We start from the raw sequence: 22,016 nt of genomic DNA on the forward strand, positions 1-22,016 counted from the left end.
TGCTCAAGAATATGCCCTATCCTGGAGAACAAGCCTTAATACTTGAAAATTTAAATTATATATTAAAACAAAGTGGTTAATAAAATCTTTCAATCTTATCTTAATTTTTGGTCTAGTGGTTTTATTGAGAGCAGTTTTAAAATTATCAGGTATAACTGCTCAACTCCCACGGATCTGTTAGATTGTCAGTTTTTCTATCATATTTTGGGGTTCTGTTTCTAAATATAAGACTGCTAGGTGTTCAAAATGTATTTATTATTTTAACACTATGAAATTTTGCTCCTGATCTGTAGTAATATTTCCTATCACTTTACTTTGACTTGTACAGATACGGCTACTCCAGCCCTAAGAATATTTGCATGGTTTATTTTGCGTCATTCTTTTTTTTTTTTTAAAGATTTATTTATTTATTTGAAAAAGTTACAAGGAGAAGCAGAGAGCCAGAGAGAGGTCTTCCATCTGCTGGTTTACTCCCCAATTGGCCGCAAGGACCAGAGCTGTGCCAATCTGAAGCTAGGAGCCAGGAGCTTCCTCCAGGTCTTCACATGCAGGTGCAGGGGCCAAAGGACTCGGGCCACCTTCTACTGCTTTCCCAGGCCACAGCAGAGAGTTGGATGGGGAGTGGAGCAGCCAGGACTCGAACCGGAGACCATATGGGATGCCAGCACTGCATGCTGTGGCTTAATCCACTATGCCACATTGCCGGCCCCCTTATTTTCAACTCATTTGTGTTTTGAAGGTTAAGTCTATTTCCTATAAGCAGCACATATCTGATCATCTCTGTTGTTTGACTGGAATGTTTAGACTACATACCTGTAATGCAATACTACATACCTGGATTATATTTGTCCTTTTCCTATCTGTTTTATAAATGTCTCATCCTTTTTGTTCTTCTGTTCCTCTACCATTATTGTTTTTGTTAAACAGTATCTTTGTTTACAGAGTACCACAAAAAGCTGGTGTGTAAAATGGAACAACTTTGGGAAAGATCATGGTACTTCTTACAAAGATAAACATGCAGCTACCCTAGAACCTGGCCGTTTCCTAGATATTTACACAAAATAAAGCATGTGGGAACGTAAAGACTTATAATCCAGTCACTCTACCCCTACATATGTACTCAGGAGAAATCAGAGTATACAAACAAAGCTCTACAGCAACACATAATAGCCAATAGCAGGAAACAAGGGTGGGCAGCGTAGCCTAGCAGTCAGGATGTCCAAGCACCACATGGAGTGTATGGATTTGATACCAGCCTCCAGCTCCTAACTCCTGTTTCCTACTGATGTGGAGCCCGGGAGGCAATAGTAATGACTTAAGTAACTTGGTTTCTCTCACCAACATAAGGAACCTGGAATCAATTTCTGGCTCTCGACTTTAGTCCAGGCCCAACCCTAGCCAGCGCAAGCATTTGAGGAGATGAAGATACAGCCATTGTGGCTGTTGTTGTGGTGCAGCAGGTAAGGCCACCGCCTGCAGTGTCAGCATCCCATATGGGTTCAAGTTCAAATCCGGGTTGCTCCATTTCCAACCCAGTTCCCTGCTAATGTGCCTGTGAAAGCAATGGAAGATGGCCCAAGTTCTTGAGGCCCTGCGCCCACATGGGAGACCCAGAAAGAAGCTTCTGGCTCCTGGTTCCAACCTGTCCGATCCTTGGCTATTGTGGCCACGTAGGGAGTGAACCAGTGGATGGAAGATCTTTCTCTCTGCCTCTGTAATTCTGTAACTTCTCTGTAACCCTGACTTTCAAATAAGTAAATAAACCTTTAAAAAACAAAGATAGTCATTGTCCTCAAGGAGCCACCAAGACAAACATACCAGTAATACAATACAGTGATCACTGTAGTAACAGTATAGAAAAGTATCCTGGAAGGCCGGCGCCGCGGCTCACTAGGCTAATCCTCCGCCTTGCGGCGCCAGCACACCGGGTTCTAGTCCCGGTCGGGGCGCCGGATTCTGTCCCGGTTGCCCCTCTTCCAGGCCAGCTCTCTGCTGTGACCAGCGAGTGCAGTGGAGGATGGCCCAAGTCCTTGGGCCCTGCACCCCATGGGAGACCAGGATAAGTACCTGGCTCCTGCCATCAGATCAGTGCGGTGCGCCGGCCACAGCGGGCCGGCCGCGGTGGCCATTGGAGGGTGAACCAATGGCAAAGGAAGACCTTTCTCTCTCTCTCTCACTGTCCACTCTGCCTGTCAAAAATAAAAAATAAATAAATAAAATATATATTAAAAAAAAGTATCCTGGGGACATAGATGGAAACTAAGGAAAAGAAGCACAATTTCGTAGAAGAGCCTTAAAAGCAAGATTTCAATAAGGAGTTTGACACTGCCAAACCAGATGAATTTCATGAACATACTGCTGGGGAAAAGAAAAAGCACACAAAAGAATACCACATGACTGAATTCACCTTGAGCTCAAAAGTAAGCAAAGCTGAACTACAGGATTAATGTGTGCACATCCACAGGTTGAAACTCTACAGATTAAAACTTAGGAAAATGAGACCTTTGGAGGCAAGTGAGCTGATGTAACAAAAGACATATGGATTGTTTCTAAGTGCTAAGTAGTAATGACTACCTACTGTTCTATGTACAGTCACTGACTACCTTAAATTTGTATCACCATATACTCTTATATAACAATAAAAGTTAAAACTACACAGTAATATTCCTATTCAAGTAATAAATGGGAAATATAAGAATTATTTATTTCTGTCCACGTACATGGAAAAAGAGAACACTAGAAAGATAAACAAAAACATGAAATCCCAGGTAGGGAGCTTTGGCATCTGAGGGAGATGAGGGGGACCACAGAAGCAAGAACCCCACTCAACTGTCACCTATCCACCTATTTCCATCCCAACAGGTCACTAAAACTGGAACTCTTCTCCTCTGCAACAAGCTAGAAAACTTACAAGAGTCATTCTCTGACCTCCTCCATTCTCTCCTGAAGACCTCCACATAACAGGTATCTTGCCCCCATTTCTGGGAAAAGGACTATCAAACAGAGACACAGAAAATAATTTGGGGTGGACAAAAACACAAAAAAGAAAAAAGAAGGTCATGCCCTTCTTCTTTTGTTCAGTCATGTGTCTCTTTAACTATGCACTTTCTTCCCCAAACTTAGCATAAAAATAGTTTCCCTGGGTCCTTGGGTCATCATTTCTAAAGCCTCTTATGTCACATAAAACTTTTACCAAATTAAATCTGCATGTTTTTCTCTTGTTAACCTGTATTTGGTTGCAGGAGTGCTAGACATAAAACTTGTAGGTGAGAAAAAGTATCATTTTTCTCCTACAATATTAATAAAAATAGCTTTCTACACAGATGGATTAAATTGGTTTGAACAGAGTAGAGGACAATAAAAGAAGAAACACTCCTTAAAGTAAACTTGTTTTCCTTTCTTGACCTTCTAATGGTATCAATATAATACTTTGTACAAAATTTACATCTTTAGGAAATGGACAGTGATATTTACCTTTCCCAATCTCAGTAACTAACATAGAATATCTGTTACGTGGTAGGATCAACGTCTTGGTGTTTCAGATATTCTCTAACTGAAATGCCTGTTCTCTTTATTGGTTTAGCTAACTGCTTATCTATAGAGCCCATTTTCACATCTGCCTCTACAAGCAAATTTATTTCCATGCCACATAACATTTCGCCCTCTGAAAATATCCTGTTATTTATTACCGACCCCGTAGGGGTTGGTGCTATGGCACAGTATGCTAAGCCACCCCTTGCATTGTCAGCCTCCCATATGGGTGCCGGCTTGAATCCAGGCTGCTCCTCTTCCAATCCAGCTCTCTGCTTATGGCCTGGGGAAGCAGTGCAAGAAGGCTCAAGAGCTTGGGCTCCTGCACCCGCATGGGAGACCCAGAAGCAGCTCCTGGCTCCTGGCTTCGACTAGGCCCAGCTCCGGCCATTGCAGCCATTTGGGCAGTTAATGAGCGTCTGAAGACTTTCCTATCTCTACCACTCCCTGTCTATAACTCTCATAATTTTTTTTTTAGATTTTATTGATTTATTTGTGAGGCAGAGTTATAGAGAGAGGCAGAGACAGAGAGAATGGTCTACTACACCACAGCACAGACTTCATAAGTAAATCTCTTAAAAAATAATACAGCAGTCATCCCCATCCAAGGTAAATCAGTATTCTGTCTATTGCCAGTATCTGATATTTGCTGTATATGCAAATGTTTAGACAAATGAGTTAAATTTTATTTCAACCTCCAATGTAATGAAGTCGAACATCAAATTTTACTGTGATAACTAAAAAATGAATTCAATTCTAGAAAAAGAAAATTTATTTCAAAACAAGACATTTACAGATTTACTACTTATCCTCTTTGTAAATTTTCATGTCTAACTGGTTTAAGTTACAAAGAAAATTTCATTTGCAAGTAACAGAAGGGTACTGTGATATCTTCCTAAAATATATGCAATCAAGTGTTTGGGAAACAAATTCCTAAAAAACTCAAAGGCCTCCCATGTCAGCAAAATTTCCCAAGAGTTCCTTGATTTGGAGCAGGACAAGAAAGCTTCTTTGTGGGTCTGCACAACATGCTGGGATCACCCAACAAAGAACAGCCACATTCAAGGATGGCCCTGAAGGGTGCTGGTGAAGCAAAGTCCTCCTTGGGATTAGAACTTCAGGCAGTACATTTGTTGCTCATTTTGTCTAGGTTGAGAACTGCTGATCTAAATAGATTCACAGGCAGTTACCAGAAGTTTGCTTGAATGGTCAGGGACTTGAAAAGAACACAATTGGAAAATTAGTAACAAGAAAGTCTGGGAAAATACATGTGGGTAGGCCACTTTCAAAAAGAGATATTTGCGTCCTGTGTAGATAAGGCTGTTAATAATCAGGTAGACAAAGAACATGCTCTATGAATGTCCATCGTATTCTGCAGTCACTCTAGAGCTTCATCAATAGGACTGTGAAGGAAGTACACAGGGTGGTAGAGGGAGAATACGCAGGGGAGCTCAAATGCCAATAATGCAGCTGGATACCTCATTTGCTAACAACACAGACTGCATCCCTGATATGGCTCATTCCTCAAGAGGACCAGATAGCCACCCAGAGGCAGATTATTTACACTGGACCTCTTCTATGCTAGAGGAGGCAGATATTTGTCCTTACTGGAGTAGACAAATTATGGCAATGCATTTCCCTACATTTCTTTGTTAACACCCTTACTCAGGAATTACAAAATATTTTTCCTACAGTCTTAGCATTCAACACAAGACTGTTTTCCATCAAGGAAATCATTTCACAGGAACGAAAGTAAAGCAATGATTTCTGTTTCCCCCAATAGCCAGAATATAAGGGTTTCTTTTAAGGCATGGAAGTAGGAGTGGCTCTTCTCAATGCTATATCTAATAACTCATTCCCAAAATTTTTGTATCCTTTCCAAACTCTGAGTTCTGCTGGACTGAACACTTAATGCCCAAAGAAGGATTGTTTCCACCAGGAAACACAACAATGGTTTGTGGAATTAAAAACTTCCACATCAACACTAAACCAACAGTTTTTCCACTGACCCACGTAACTGATCTCAATCACCAAGAAGAAGCTGGGTGACTGCACACTATGTATACAGCCCAGAAGATCCTCTTCAGGATAGTACTTACATGTAGTATTTACATGTACTTATATGTAGAAATGCATATGTAGTACTCACCTGTGCACAAAAAAAAAAAAAAAAAAAAAAAGCCAAAATAGGACAATTGGGGACCTTTGAGAAATGAAGGCTTTGTTCCAACCACCAGGTTAAGAATCCAGAGTAGCTGAGGTTTCAGCAAATGGCAAAAATACTGATTGGGTGGCGAAAAAAGGAAGCCAGAGATGATAACTATAGCCTTGTGACCCAAAGCAGAAACAGAATAGTAGCTTTTCATATTTTCTATGTTTATAGTATATACAATGGCACTTTAAAAATTTTGGTGGGAGGCAGGAGACAGCATTGTGAAGCAGCAGGTAAAGCTGCTGCCTGCAGAGCCAGCATCTCATATGGAAGCCAGTTCAAACCCCAGCAGCTCCACTTCCTTTTTTTTTTTTTTTTTAATTGGATAGAATTAGACTATGAGTCTTCCTTCCATTGGTTCACCGCCCAAATGGCCGGCACTGCGTTGATCCAGAGCCAGGAGCCAGGTGCTTCTTCCTGGTCTCCCATGCAGGTCCAGGGGCCTAAGCACTTAGGCCATCTTCCACTGCTATCCTAGCCCACAGCAGAGAGCTGGACTGGAAGAGGAGCAACTATGACTAGAACCCGGTGCTCACATGGGATGCTGGCGCCACAGGCAGAGGATTAACCAAGTGAGCCATGGTGCCAGCCCCAGCAGCTCCACTTCCAATCCAGCTATGGACTGATGCACCAGGAAAAGCAGTGAAGGATGGCCCAAGTCCTTGGGACCTGCACACATGTGGGACACCAAGATGAAGCTCCTGGCTTTAGCCTAGGCCAGCTGCGGTCATTGCAGCCATCTGGGGAGTGAGCCAGCTGACGTAAGCACTTGCTCGCTTGCTCTTTCTTTCTCTCTGCTTCTCCTTCTCTGTAACTCTTTTCAAAGAAATACATTTTAAAAATTAAAATAAAAATTTGTAGAAAAATGCTACTAAAAGATTTTGATATAAAAGCTTCCTAAAATCATTACTTATCATAACATGTATTTCAACATCAACTTTTCTGAAGACCCCTTTATAAACATGGTTCACAAAAAATTTTTGCACCAAAGTGTATATAAATAAGTATCAGTTCCATTTCCCACAATTTTTTGAGGGATCCTCATTGTATTTGATACGTTATTCATATTCTCTTCCTCACATTTATTTTACATATAATTTGTTGGAGGCCAATTTTATAAGGTAGTCCTTAGTCAATAGGATATATAATTATCACAGCTAACAGTAACTATTCAAGCTGCACAGCTCTTTATTTGAAAATGAAGGTTAGGCCGGCACCGCAGCTCACTAGGCTAATCCTCCACCTAGCGGCGCCGACACACCGGGTTCTAGTCCTGGTTGGGGCGCCGGATTCTGTCCTGGTTGCCCCTCTTCCAGGCCAGCTCTCTGCTGTGGCCCGGGAAGGCAGTGGAGGATGATGGCCCAAGTGCTTGGGCCCTGCACCCCATGGGAGACCAGGATAAGTACCTGGCTCCTGCCATCGGATCAGCGCGGTGCGCCGGCTGCAGCGCGCCAGCCGTGGTGGCCATTGGAGGGTGAACCAACGGCAAAAGGAAGACCTTTCTCTGTCTCTCTCTCTCTCACTATCCACTCTGCATATCAAAAAAAAAAAAAAAAAAAAAGAAAGAAAGAAAATGAAGGTTAAGGGCCGGCGCCATGGCTCACTAGGCTAATCCTCCCCCTGCGGCACCGGCACCCCGGGTTCTAGTCCCGGCTGGGGCGCCGGATTATGTCCCCGTTGCTCCTCTTCCAGTCCAGCTCTCTGCTGTGACCCGGGAAGGCAGTGGAGGATGGCCCAGGTCCTTAGGCCCTGCACCAGCATGGGAGACCAGGAGGAAGCACCTGGCTCCTGGCTTTGGATTGGCGCAGCGCCGGCCGTAGCGGCCATTTAGGGGGGTGAACCAACGGAAGGAAGACCTTTCTCTCTCTCTCTCTCACTGTCCACTCTGCCTGTCAAAAAATAAAGAAAAAAAAAAAAAAAAGAAAATGAGGGTTAAGAACATATAAAGGATACCCATAACACATTAGGTACCAAGAGTTGTTTTGCAATTGAACTGAACTTCAAACATTTCAAGGCATTCATATGGAGGCAAAATATGCACAGAAATCGACAATGTCAGTTATTTATCATCTCTCAAATCAAAATCTATCTATAAATCTAATGCATAATTGTTTTCCTCTTCCAGTAGGAAATGTTAATGCATTGTCAGTGGAGGGTTCTGAGTTCTGCTGGTTTGAAGTTTCAAGTCTGTAGGTGGGGAATTCCCATCCTCAGCACTGAAAACTGTCTATGTCCTATCAGGGGTAGGTCTCCTTCTTGCCAGTACTGGTCAGCCTTTCCCTTTGATCAGACTTGGCCGGGTAACAGACAACCAGCTCTGGGCGACAATACACAGTGCATCTCTCCAGAAACTACTGGGCTACAACTGATGTTTCCTCCAATAAAGTCTGAATTCTCTCTTTGGGAAGGGACCCTTTTCAAGTTTGTTCCTTCCTTGGAGACTCTCCCTCAACTGTAAGATATCCTATTTTACCATCTGTAAAAGGTAATTCCTCCAAAGATACAGTAACTTTAAACTGTCCCTATTTCAATTGCTGTGTGGTTTCATCTCTTGACTCTTAGGACATATTATCTATCTCAAAGCTGGCTATAGGTTATAAATTAGACTACTATTATGTTCCTTCTCCTATACAAGGTAGCAATCATATAATGCTGGTATAAAGAACATATACTGGGGCCGGCACTGTAGCACAACGGGCTGGCTACCTGGGCTGAAGCACCGGCATCCCATGTGGGTGCCGGTTCTAGTCCCGGCTGCTCCACTTCCAATCTAGCTCTCTGCTGTGGCCTGGGAAAGCAGTGGAGGATGGCCCAACTGCTTGGGCCCCTGCACCCGCATGGGAGACCCAGAAGAACCTCCTGGCTTCGGATTGGCGCAGCTCTGTCTGTTGCAGCAATCTGGTGAGTGAACCAGCAGATGGAAGACCTCTCTCTCTGTCTCTCCTCTCTCTGTGTAACTCAAATAAATAAATAAACCTTTAAAAATATATATATATACTGGGGCCGGCACTGTGGCATAAGGGGTAAAGCCGCCATCTGCGTGAACAGAATCCCATATTGGCCCCAGTTCGAGCTCCGGCTGCTCCACTTCTGATCCAGCTTTCTGATCCAGCTCTCTGCTATGCCCTGGGAAAGCAGTGCAAGATGGCCCAAGTCCTTGGGCCCCTGCACCTGGGAGGGAGACCCAGAAGAAGCTCCTGGCTCCTGGATTCTGATCGGCACAGCTCTGGCCATTGCAGCCAACTAGGGAGTGACCCAACAGATGGAAGACCTCTCTCTCTCTGCCTCTCCTTCTCTAACTCTTATGTAGATTAAATCATTTGTTTCTCTGAAATAATCTATAAAATGTTCTGTTATTAGTCCTATTTTAAAAGTCAGGAAACCAAGGCACAAAGAGATTAAGCAGTACGATCAAGAAGTAGTAGATATGAATGCATGCACTCTAGCTCTGGAGTGTGAACCCTTACAGAGTTCTTTCAAGAGCTTTGAGCAGAAGCTTGCTAAAGTTTCATGACAAGGCACCAGTATTATACCTGTTTTATAGACAAGAAAGCGAAAATGTGTCCTAAATTATGTTACTGAGGAAATGAGGTTTCTAATCTGCTTTAACTTAATCCAAAACTCCAATCCTTAACTATTACAACATATTGCCTATCTACAGTCAGTAAAAGCAATGAATCCAAAATCATTAGATGAATCAGATTTCTTACTAAGACCCAAACGGGAAGAAGATACTATATGACAGTGTAACTTAAAGCACACCCTCTGAAACATGCAATACTAGTTGATGCCTACCTAGTGTATCTATAGTACCAATAATAAGCAAAAGCGTTTTAAAAATTTATCAGCCAAGGTCAATATTTAGCTTAGATGTTATGATGCCAGTTGGGTCACTCAGAACTCACATCAGTGCTTGGGTTTTGACTCCTGATTCTATCTTCCTGGTGAGACATTTCCTGTGACTTATGTGGGCGATCTAGATTGAGATCCTGGCTACTGGCTTCCACTCCAGCCTGGCCCCAGCTCTTTCAGGCATTTAAAGAATAAAACAGTGGATGAGGGCTCTGACTCAAGAACTACCAAAAAACACACAAAAGAAGAAAGAAAAGGGAGAAGGGAAGGGAAGGGAAAAGATCACTTACTGAGAGAAGTAACACATCCTACAAAGTTTAAATATATAAGACACAAAATAAATAGTTGCAATGTTAACTTTGCCTACCACATGTACTAAAAAATAAATGTAAATATACCTGCATGGAGGCAAGACCATGGAGTCTTTCACAAGCACAGATCCAGAAAGCAGGATATACCAACATCTGGCAATTGTTTCTGAACTGTTTAAATAAGTAAATACAGGAATAAGTAAATACGCATGTTCACATGTATATGGATTCAATATAAAACATGAAATATATGCTGATGATATTACATACCATTAAAAATTAAGTAATACTTAGAAATTTGGGGAATTTTGCCTACAGTTTTATAAAGACCGTGTTCACATAAGGAAACAGACAATTCTTAACAGGTAACACAGAGGGAAAAACAACTTCACATCACTAGTAAACACATAATGCAATTTATAACATTAAAATACTTTTAGCAAATTCTTACAAATTAGCCTATATTATCGTGGCTGTGAGGAAAACTGTTTATTAATTGTTTAGTGTTACTACAAATCAAAATCAGCACTTTTTTTCAAATCAATAAATAAACAGCACAAGACAAAGATATTACATCCTTTAGCTCCATAGATTTATCTCAAGGAATTTATCATTGAGAGTAATTGTTATGTCTGAACAGAATTTCAGATGACTTCATTTATTATAGCTTACCTGTTTTCTAACTTTCCTATAATTATCTACACAATAATACAAATTAGAAAAAATATACAAGTATGTAATATCTAGTCATAAAGGCAATCTACATGTCCAATATTAAATGATTGCTAGCAGTACACCCTTAACAGACATGGTTGATAATATAAAACCATCACAAACTTCATGTGGGCTACCAAACCCGCCTAGCAAACAATGTATCTCCGTAACATACACTGTCACTTCTCTTCATTATCAAATATCTTCCCCTTTACCGTAACTCTGAACTGATTTTGATTTCTATTTTCACTGAGGAAATAGAAGCAATCAGAAGAAAATTTTCACCATCAATTCACTTAGCATTCTCTACCACATCAAGGTGTCTGCCGATACTATTCTGCCTATCCAAACAAACAAACAAAAACTAACAACTCTCCAGTGGAAGACAGATAGTATTTCTATAACTTTTTACACAGTGTCAGGCACTGTGTTGAGCACTGAATCAAAATTTACTAACACTGGGGCCGGCACTGTAGTGTAGTGGGTGAAGCCTATCATGCTGGTATCCAACCATATGGTGCCAGTTCGAGTCCCACCTACTCTACTTCAAATCCAGCTCCCTAAGGCGCCTGGGAAACCAGTAGAGTGCTCAAGTGCTTGGAACCCCACACCCATGTGGGAGACCAGGAAGAAGCCCCTGGCTCCCATCCCCTGGCTTCAGATTGGCCCAGCTCCGGCAGCCATTGTGGCCACGTGGGGAGTGAACCAGCAGATGGAAGATCTTAATCTCTCCCTGCCTCTGCCTCTCTAACTCTATCTTTCCAATAAATAAATACATCTTTAAAAAAATTACTAATATTGTTCAGAGTAAAATCAAGTAATATAAAAAATAAGAACAGAAAAAATATCTGCATTTAATGTTCAAGAAAGAAAGATGGAGAACTAGACCAAGGCACTGGGACCAATGAAAAACAGAACAAAAAATAAGAATTCAAAAGGTAGGTGCGTTTAATACAAGAGCAGAAGATAATCAACAAATGAGAAAAATGAGTCAGTAGCAAACAGAAGATTAAAGAACAGAGACAAAAGATCTGCCTCTCTCGGAGCCCACTCTAAACCGCTTCCGCAGGAGATCTCTGACTAGACAAAGAACCAAGGTTGTCTTTCTTCGCTGGTGTTTCACCAGTACCATTTTTGGTGCCATGATCCTCCAACTACAACCTGACGGATCTCGTTCAAACTCGACTCCAGCCATCATCAGAAGGCCTGGACAGAAGGGTGAGCATGTGGACTGCTTTTATTTCTGTTTTCCAGAGAGCTTCACTCTTCCATAGTAACTCTCACTTCCTCGAGAACACAAGGTCCCCGCAGGCCAGTTAACAGCAGTTAGCATTGCTGCCGGCCTTAAGACAGGAACTAGGCTTGCTGATTAAGACAGAGCAATCCCCTGGAGCTGAAACTCAACTTCTAAGTTCTCTCTTCTGTGTGGACTGGCACTTCGCAAGGGTAGGGAAAAGGCCCTGAGATGACTGAGGAACACTGCCCAGGGCACATCCCAGGACGTTCTGAAAATCTCTTGGCCGGACCCCAGTGCCTGACAAGCCCATGTAGGGGTTGGCCTGTGAAGCACCACCTCTCTTACGTGGACTGGCCCTTCGCGAGGGACTGGAAGAAGGCCTTGAGATGGCTGATGGATCCTGTCAGGGGCCGCATTCCAGTGCTTCCAGAAGGTCTGTTGGCTGGACACCTGACCCTGACAGTGGGAAAGGTTTTGGGATGGAAAATGCATTTCCTGTAGGGAGGGTCACTATTGAGACTGGGCTCAGTAAGGAGTAAAGGTCATGGGCTCCATGACCCACTGACCCCTTACCTTGCCCCAGACTTGAATGCCTATGACCTGCTCTTTTGGAGTCCTCAGGAGCTATAACACTAGAAGCTCTACCCTTCATACTTCTCACCTCAGCTCTGGTCTCAGTTTCCTTTCACGGGGATGAGCCCATCATGGGAGCCTGGGAGAAGGTGTTGGAGTCAGGCCAGGGCCACTCTCTGGTGTTTTCCAAAGACTCCTTGATCAGCGAAAGCCTGTTGCAGTGTCAAGCTAAAAACTGCATTCTGCTCTTCCCTCGGGGATCAGTTTGTCAGTGAGACTGGGTGCAGTTTGGAGCAAGGACATGGGCTCCAGGCTGCATGCTTCAATGAATCCTTTCTGTAATCCAAACCCTGACAAGATCTGTTTCTCATGCTAAATGCTCTACATGTTTCCTTACATCATCAGATCTCTAAATTCCTACAAACTTGAACTGCTGGTCCCGTTGTTAGCTGGTATTTCCTAGATATCTCATTAGTTTTGGCTCAGAGTCCAGGTATCAGACAGGCATTAGATGTAGCTCCCTACGACACCTGACCTTGTGTTGACAGATCCTCCAATATGTTCTCTGGTAATCCAGAAGGCTGCAGTATCCAGAGAAAAGCTGTCTGGGTTACTGTAACTGCTCAGCCTGTCCAGATTAAAAGATACATAGGCCAACTTACTTTCTCAGCTCTCTATGTAGCCCCTCCTGACTTTGGCTTGCCTGATCTGCCCAGGTCTGTCCCTTTCCAATCTTGGAAACTTTGTGTCCGTATGTGTGTGGGGGGGGGGGGGGGGATAGGAGGGTTGTTGGGGTAACATTCAATGTGTTTGGTCAGCAGCCAAGGCCCTGCACCTAGTCTCAGCCCCCTCTACTAAAGGATGTCTGTCATATGTCTTGTTTACCCTTTTTGTTTAGTCACCATTTTAAAGATACTGACAAGGACTGCTTTTACTATTGACCAGATTTCCTGTAGGGCCATGTTTTCCAATCATATAAATTTTTCTCCAGAGTTCACATTTTCTTGCTGAATTACAAGTTTCTCTGTCCCTCTATTTAAAACTCTTCTGTTCGGTCGGCGCCATAGCTCACTAGGCTAATCCTCCGCCTTGCGGCGCCAGCACACCAGGTTCTAGGCACGGTCAGGGCGCCGGATTCTGTCCCGGTTGCCCCTCTTCCAGGCCAGCTCTCTGCTGTGGCCAGGGAGTACAGTGGAGGATGGCCCAAGTGCTTGGGCCCTGCACCCCATGGGAGACCAGGAGAAGTACCTGGCTCCTGCCTTCGGATCAGTGCGGTACGCGGCCGCAGCGCGCTGGCCGCGGCGGTCATTGGAGGGTGAACCAACGGCAAAGGAAGACCTTTCTCTCAGTCTCTCTCTCACTGTCCACTCTGCCTGTCAAAAACAAACAACAACAACAACAAAAAACCTCTTCTGTTCTCCAATTGTCAATATATGCCTTGTTAAAACCATACACCTCTGTTTGCTACTGACCTAAAATGTATAAAGGTCTGTGAAACTTTGCTACACTTTTAAAGATGCTATTAACTACAGAATTGCTATTGTTTTTTATTATTATTTATTTGACAGGTAGAATTATAGACAGTGGGAGAGACAGAGAGAAAGGTCTTCCTTCTGTGGGTTCACTCCCCAAATGGCTGCTATAGCTGGCGCTGCGCCGATCCGAAGCCAGGAGCCAGGTGCTTCCTCTTGGTCTCCCATGCAGGTGCAGGGGCCCAAGTACTTGGGCCATCCTCCACTGCCCTCCTGGGCCATAGCAAAGAGTTGGAGTGGAAGAGGAGCAGCCGGGACTAGAACCCAGCACCCACATGGGTTGCTAGCACCACAGGTGGAGGATTAACCAAGTGAGCCATGGCGCTGGCCCCTGAATTGTTATTGTAATCTTAACTAGTTTAACTATTTTGTCATCCACAATGTGATCCTCAAAAATATGTCTTTTAACAAAGCACTGTTGGTACTATGCTTAATTGTCTTGTTTTCTAGGCTCAACGTTTTTCCTAAGACTCCTAGGGCTTGCTGTGTAAAAATCATTTACCTGTTTCCTACCTGGATTCAAAACCTAATGTAAAATAACTATGGGTTAAAATTCTGCTTGTTCTATTAAACTCTCCTAATGAGCACACACTGCTATCATATGCTAATCTTTTTCAATCAAGGTTTTCCTGTGTTTTCTAACTGACCTAGGTAATAGTTTTAGGTATCTCAAGGAAGTTCCATGAGTTTTCTGTTGCCTTTATTGTGTTAAACTACTTTACAATTTAAATCTTAAAGGCTTTATCTTTATCTGATTAGATCTGTTTCATAGCTTTAGTTGAAATGCTCAGGTCTGACTTACACTGACCAAATTGTTTAAACATTTAACAATTCTTTCACATTTGAAGCCCTAAAACCACGTCTCTGACATTGAGGCTTCCAGCCGAATCCCTGGAACTCTCACAAGATGAGACTTTCAATTGAGAGATACTAACTGCCTTATACTTTGTGTTATCCTGGAATAAACAACCAGAAGCCATCAAACTCCAGGTGGTACTTCAGACAATGCCCCTGAAGCAATCCTTATTCTACTGGGGACCCTTTGATCTGACTCTCTGAAGGATGCCCTGCTTCTGTCCTGTGAGGACACCCCTTTTCAGCATGAAGCAGCCAGAATGGTCATGGCCCATACCCCTGACAGAAGTTAGGGTCCAGTCTTCTGGGGAAAGGAATGTCAGGACTTAGATGGGTTAGTAAGCAGTTAGGTTGGTCCAAGTGGAAATGAAGAAAGGCAAATCTGAGATGTAATGCTTGCTTCCCCTCAAGTTATCGTTAGCAATCAAGGTGCCAAATCCCACTGGATGTTTCTCCCCAAAGGCTGCCTATCCCACTCCTTGGGAGCTTCCAGTTTTATCATGAATGTTAATAAAATGGCAGTCTTACCACGCGCCGGACACCATCCTAGGCTCTAGCCCCACCCACCACCACCACTGCTGGAAGACAGGTGAACACATAGCCCAATCACAGTTGTCACCTCCACCCAACCATAATGAGACTGGCTGCTCCTATTTCCCTGTCCCCTGTCTCCCCCAACACACACAAAGGTTTCACAGGAGCCATTTAGTTCCCGAATACATGCTCTCTCTCACTTATGCTCTCCTACTCTCTCACCCTCTCACCTTGGCTGGTAGGCTTCCCCCTTCCTCTAACTACTGTGTTTGGTGTGTTTTGTGGTGGCCTTACAATGAGAATAGCAAGGATGTGGAGATTCCACCCTTCTGAGGTCTGAGTTTACCAAGAAAATAGATCCCAACATTCTGATGATTTTTTTGTTTTATCTTGAGCAAGCTAGAGGGGGCAAATTCAGCATTGCAATGGGTTCTGTCCCCACCTTCTAATTCATTGCTAGATATTGTTGGTTTTCCCCAAATTGTGCTTAAAAACCATCCCCCTAAGCCTCTGGGAGTTTGCCTCTCTTGGAGCTCCCCTGCAAACTAAGCTTCCGACTTAAATGAATCTAGATTTTACTAATTTTTCTAATCCACATTTTCAATACTGTCCAAACAGTGCAGGTTACAAAATCATACATGGGTAAATGGTCTATTCAAAGTTCAAGATAAACAATTTTTAATGTAATACAATATAACAAGTTCACTGATAAATTATCAGAGTCCATATTGTACCCAACTTAGAAGAAAGCTCTCAAATTTTAGAACTGCAACAAAGATTACCTAAAATCATTGGAAAAGGCTGGCAATATATTTTTTCCTTCATTCAATAAAATTATCATGCAGAAGATATGAGAAACATTATCAATTGTCATAACGTAATAGCCATTAGATATCAGAACTGCAACATAATTTTTTTGCTTTGGGAACCAGTTGCTTTTCATGAAATATGTCTTTATTACCTTAAAATGATTAATAAGTATTTTAAAATAAAGGAAAATCTTGAATTCTGTATTACACCATAAACAAAAAAAAAAAACATTCCAAGACAGACTGTAGATCAAAATTTAAGAGGCAAACAGTTTTGTTTTGTTTTGTTTTTTTTTAAGATTTTTTATTTGACAGGTAGAGTTACAGACAGTGAGAGATAAAGACAGAAAGGTCTTCCATCCGATGGTCCACCCCTCAAATGGCCGCTATGGCTGGAGCTATGCCGATCCAAAGCCAGGAGCCAGGTGCCTCTTCCTGGTCTCCCATGCGGGTGCAGGGGCCCAAGCACTTGGGCCATCCTCTGCTGCTTTCCCAGGCCACAGCAGAGAACTGGACTGGAAGAGGAGCAACCGGGACTAGAACCCAGTGCCCATATGGGATGCCAGTGCCGCAGGCAGAGCATTAACCAAGTGCACCACGGCGCTGGCCCCCAACAGTTTTCATACATATCTACAAGCATATTATATGGTTTTAACAAAGAAAAAAAGCAAAAAAAAATCTTAAAGATCTACTAATTACAAAATAGCCTGAACATATTGTGATACAGTGGATAAAGCCACCGCCTGTTATGCTGGCATCCCACAATGAAACCAGCTCATGTCCCAGCTGCTCCACTTCCAATCCAGCTACTTGCTAATATGCTTGGAAAAGCAGTGGAAGATGGCCCAAGCGCTTAAGCCCTTGACACCCACATGAGAGATCCAAATGAAGCTGCTATCTCCTGACTCTGGCATGGCTTAGCCCTGGCCTTTGTGGCTATTTGGAAAGTAAATCAGCAGATGGAAGAACTCTATTTCCAACTTTCAAGTAAGTAAATAAATCTTAAAAAAAGGGGGGGGGGGGCGGCTAGCAATATGATACTTGTAAGAAGTCCAAAACAGGCAAAGGTCATCTATGATGGCATAATAACTATGATTAGCTTTCCAAAAAGGAGTTGACTTAAGAGTCTTTTGGAAAACTAGCATGTTCTATGTTTTCATACAGGTAGTAATTACACAGACATGTGTATTTATTAAAATCTGCTGCAACGTATGCATCACCATTTATGAACATATTTCAATTCATGTAAATTATTTAAAATTACATGAATTTGAGCTAAACATCAGAATTTAAACAAAAATAATTAATGTAAGCCAATTATAGAAATACTTACCAAAAAAGAATCTGATTACCACTGTATCTCTCATAGCGTGCTCTTGCAGACATTAATCTAACATGTTTAGAAAAAAAAAATCCAGATTTTATCTTGCAGTTTAAAAAATTAATTATAATAGCAAATGACCAAATCAACCACTAAATTTTCTCTAAACTACAAGCACTTAGAAATATATATAATGCAGTATTTTCAAAAACACCAGGTAATATTAAGTAGCACTGTCTGTGAAACTCTTATGTACATTATAAAATTTGTCAATATACACCAAATGTTACCTTTTATTATGAAAAAATATACATACTAAATCCTCAGTGTGAAGAAGTTATCAGCAGAAATGAAGCACTTAACAAACATATAAGTGAACAAATACATAAATCTGCTTGCAGTTAAAGTGTTTTTATAAATACAATTACAATGATAAAAGACAACCAAGACAGTCACAGTTCTTGACCACCAAGTTTATGCCAAATCAAGAGTCTTGTTCCTTCCAATTTAATACAATACTATTGTACAACATATCACGCCCAACTTAAGCATTTGGCATAATAAGTATCAATACAAAAAAAAAAAAAAGCAGCAGTTTTTATTTTCACTCATGCCGAGCACTCCACTTTCCCTTCAATAGAGATTTAATACTCCATACACTGTAACAAACATACTACCGTTATCCTTACTATATGGAAGACTCCCTTAAGGTGTCATGGCTAAGAAAAATTAGCATAAGAAATACAAATTCCAGGTTACATGTCTGGACTAATAGTTAAGACACTGGTTGGGACAACCATATTCCACATCAGTGTGCCTGGCTCCCTGGCTCCTGACTCGTTTCCTGCTAATGTAGACCTGGGAAGCAACAGTGATGGCTCAAGTGGCTGGGTCCCTGCCATCCAAATGGAAGACTTGTGTTAACGTCTCAGCTCCCAGTGGATCTCTACTACCCACATGGAAGTCCAGGATTAAGTTCCAGGCTCCTGGCTTCTTTCTGGCCCAGATTTGGTTTCTGTGGCCCTTTAAGGAGTGAAGCAGAGGCTGGAAGATCTCCACTCCTGCAACCCCTCTCACTTTCTCGAATAAACTTTTTGTTTTTTAAAGTGAATCATCACATAGCACAGGATTCTGAACATAGCACCATACTTACCTAAGCTGATGTTCCCTAAGGTTTGATAATATTTCCATTCCATGAAGATAAGAATAAATAGTATTTAAATCCTGTTGAAGAGAAACATTGTTAATTATTTTTCAAATATACTTTTAAAAATGATACCCCAAATTCTGATTTTTAAGGAAACAATCACTTATGACAGAGTTTTCAACTACAGAAGAGTGATAAAACCTCTCAACTGCAAAAGATCTGAAAATGCAGACAAGAGCTCGCTCAACAAAGAAACTCCTACTCACCAAGGTAAAAGGCCGTTATTCAAATAATGCCAGAAGCAAAAAACTTATTATTTCATACAAAAGTCTATGAATCATTTTTCATCCCTAAGCAAATCTAAGTGATTATTCCACAGTAACCTCCAAATATCTAAAAACAGTTATTATATCTTTGTCTACAACTTTTTTTCTTCCAGATTATACAGCTTCATTAACTACAAATTCCAGAGCTTTAAGGGTTCTGGCTGACATCTCTAGATGACCAACTGTTATTTCCCTTAAAAAACATTCTCAAGAGACTAAAACGATATAATCCACTCTAAAGAAAAAACATGACCAATTGCACAGTGCTACTGTTCATTCCATGAAAGAAACGGTACTTTTCTCCAGCCCTCACATACATAAGGAGGTAAAGGAGTATTTCACGACTGATGTTATTTATGATTGCCAGTGCAGTGATAACAAAAAATAGAGATTTGGGGCCAATGTTATGGTGAAGTGGGTAAAGCCACTGCCTGCAACGCAGGCATCCCATGTGGGCACTGGTTCATGTACTGGCTGCTCCATTTCCAATCCAGCTTCCTGCTAGTGGCCTGGGAAAAGCAGCAGAGAATGGCCAAACCATTTGGGTCCCTGCCACCCACATGGGAGACCTGGAAAAAGCTTCTGGCTCCTGGCTGTTGCAGACTTTTTTGGGAGGGGTGTGTGGTGAATCAGCAGATGAACACACTTCTATTTCTCCCTCTAACTCTGACTTTCGAACAAATAAATCAATCTTAAAAAAAGACAAATTTGAAACTCTACATAAAATACACCTGTATGTCTCATTAATACAATTATCTCCTTATTTCAGGACAAGCTCCTACCACGTACACTCTGTTGCTTTGATATGCAATTAAACAGAATAATCAGATGACCATAGAGAAGCAAAGAGGAAGACAACCTGCTTTCCAACAGGAAACCACTAAGATAATCAGCAAAAATCCCTATTTCTGAAAATCACAACTGCCAATTAACTATGATAGATTGAACAGCCACACTATCTCTATTAAATTCTTACTAAAACCATAGGGGAAAAAGATTTCTAAGTATACAAAAAGGATACGCAGTATAAAAAGGAAGCCACAGCAAAAGAGAAAGGTCTACAAAACCTTGAAAGATAGAAGTAGTGATATGGCAAATTATATTTCCAAAGATGGCCACAAAGGCATTTCTTGTCTCATATGCTCTTTTCTATTGGGATCTTGCATTTCCTCCATCCTCCATGGATCTGGGCTGGCCTTGTTATGTTCTGACCAACAAAATGTGTGTGCATGAATGACAATTTCAGGGAGTCAAGGGTCTTGACTCCATTAAAGCTGTAAAGAAGCCCATATTAGTCTTGTGTTTTTTTTTCTTTAATATTTATTTATTTGAAAGAATTAAAGAGAGAGAAAGATCGTCCATCTGTTGATTCACTCCCCAAATGGCTCCAATGGTTGAAGCTCAGCCAGGCTAAAATCAGTAGCATGTAACTCACTCGGGTCTCCCAAGTGGGTAGCAAAGGCCCAACCACTTGGGCCATCTTCCCCTGCCTTCCCAAGTACACATCAGGGAGCTGGATGGGAAATGGAGCAGACAGGATTTGAATTGTATGGAATATCAGCGGTGCAGGAGATGGCTTTACCAACTACGGCACAACGTTGGCCTCCCAAGTTAGCCTTAATGGGAAAGGCCAAAAGGACTACCTGCAGGACCATAGATAAGTGAGTGATGCCGCCTTAGACCAAGTAAGCTACCAAGTAAATGGAACTCAAGAAATGATCCCAGTTGAGGTTCTATGGGGCAAAAGAACCACGCATCTAGACAAATTGAATAGAGATAAGAGTACTGGCAAAAGCTTGGCTCACAGTGGGCCAGCTGAGCCTGTAAACCTATCTAATAGTCATTCTTCATTCCCTGAGATCATAGATAGAATCTATATAGTTGGCAACTAGAATAAGCTCCATAATGGGCCCAAGACGTTTGTGGCAAAAGCTTTCATAGTAGAAACCAAGTGGGGACCTCTAAAATCTCCCCATTCACTAGAGCAAGGAAGTAAATGAAAGACAGTATTGTTTTCAGAGAGGCAACAAACAGCCACCAATAAAGCTTTAAAAGTCCATATTATCTTTAGGCAGATACTAAAAAGCAACTGCATGGACTACCAGAGCTTCACAAACTCTAGCTGCAGTCTCAGACCTAATAGTGCTGCTACAACTAATGGATTAAGCCTCAATGCAATTTGACAAATGCATTCACAGATTTGCCTTGGAGCTATTTTAATTCTCTCACTCCCTGTTATAACATGGTCTGAACACACCTAGACTTCCTGATCCGTTATATAGGTAACATCATGCTGTATGGACAGAATAAACCTAAGAAGTAGTATGAAGTAGCTGGCACCATGGAGTCCTTCATAACCAACACATATTCCAGAAGGTGAGAGATAAACCCAAAGATAACTGATGACTACCATTTCAGTGAAGTGTTTAGGGATGCAGGGGACCCATCAGGGGATCTCCTCCAAAGCTCAACACAAACTGTTGGGACTTCAGGTTTAGGTCAGGATAAAGTAAGAGAATTTGGATTTATTCATCTAAAACAACTGAACATCAAAACAAACACATGAAACAATTTTAAGAGAACACCAAACAACAAGACAATGATACCTAAAAGTGAAGGAGCAAATGAGGTGTTTTGTATGAACACCTGATCATTCTGCCTGATGGTTTTTTGAATTGAGGAGCTGGCAGAAGGGAGCAGGGATTAAGAGAACAGAACGAAGTTAGAATTTATGGGGCCAGCGCTGTGGTGTAGTGAGTTAACAGCCACCAACTGCAGTGCAAGCATCCCATATGGGTACTGGTTGAGCTCCAGCTGCTCCACTTCCAATTCAGCTCTCTGCTATGACCTGGGAAAGCAGTCCTTGGGCCTCTGCACCCACATGGGAGACCTGGAAGAAGCTCCTGGTTCCTGATTTCAGATCGACGAGCTCCAGCCGTTGCGGCCAATCAGAGTGAACCACTGGATGGAAGACCTCTCTCTGCCTCTCTTTGTAACGCTTTCAAACACATAAATAAATCTTAAAGAAACTTCCAGACACCTACAGAAAAGCCCTCCTGAGT

General features: G+C 42.0%; 1 protein-coding gene across 13 annotated transcripts in view; it reads right to left on the minus strand.

Moving 5' to 3' along the window:
- RAPGEF6 (Rap guanine nucleotide exchange factor 6) overlaps positions 1-22,016 on the minus strand; it is a 205,911-nt gene that overhangs the window by 155,012 nt on the left and 28,883 nt on the right. For 10 of the 13 annotated variants that reach the window (XM_070076077.1, XM_070076083.1, XM_070076081.1 and 7 more), the window contains exons 2-4: positions 18,635-18,705; positions 17,494-17,550; positions 9,994-10,077 (exon numbers count right to left, since the gene is read on the minus strand). In XM_070076077.1, the coding sequence (XP_069932178.1) occupies positions 9,994-10,059 (66 nt within the window). In that variant the 5' untranslated portion in view covers positions 10,060-10,077; positions 17,494-17,550; positions 18,635-18,705. Of the gene's footprint in view, positions 1-9,648; positions 9,820-9,993; positions 10,078-17,493; positions 17,551-18,634; positions 18,706-22,016 lie in introns of those variants that run through there. The other 3 variants (XM_070076078.1, XM_070076079.1, XM_070076080.1) reach the window with 2 other exon arrangements.

Source organism: Oryctolagus cuniculus, chromosome 6 (genome assembly GCF_964237555.1).
Source record: "Oryctolagus cuniculus chromosome 6, mOryCun1.1, whole genome shotgun sequence".
NCBI classification, from domain to species: domain Eukaryota; kingdom Metazoa; phylum Chordata; class Mammalia; order Lagomorpha; family Leporidae; genus Oryctolagus; species Oryctolagus cuniculus.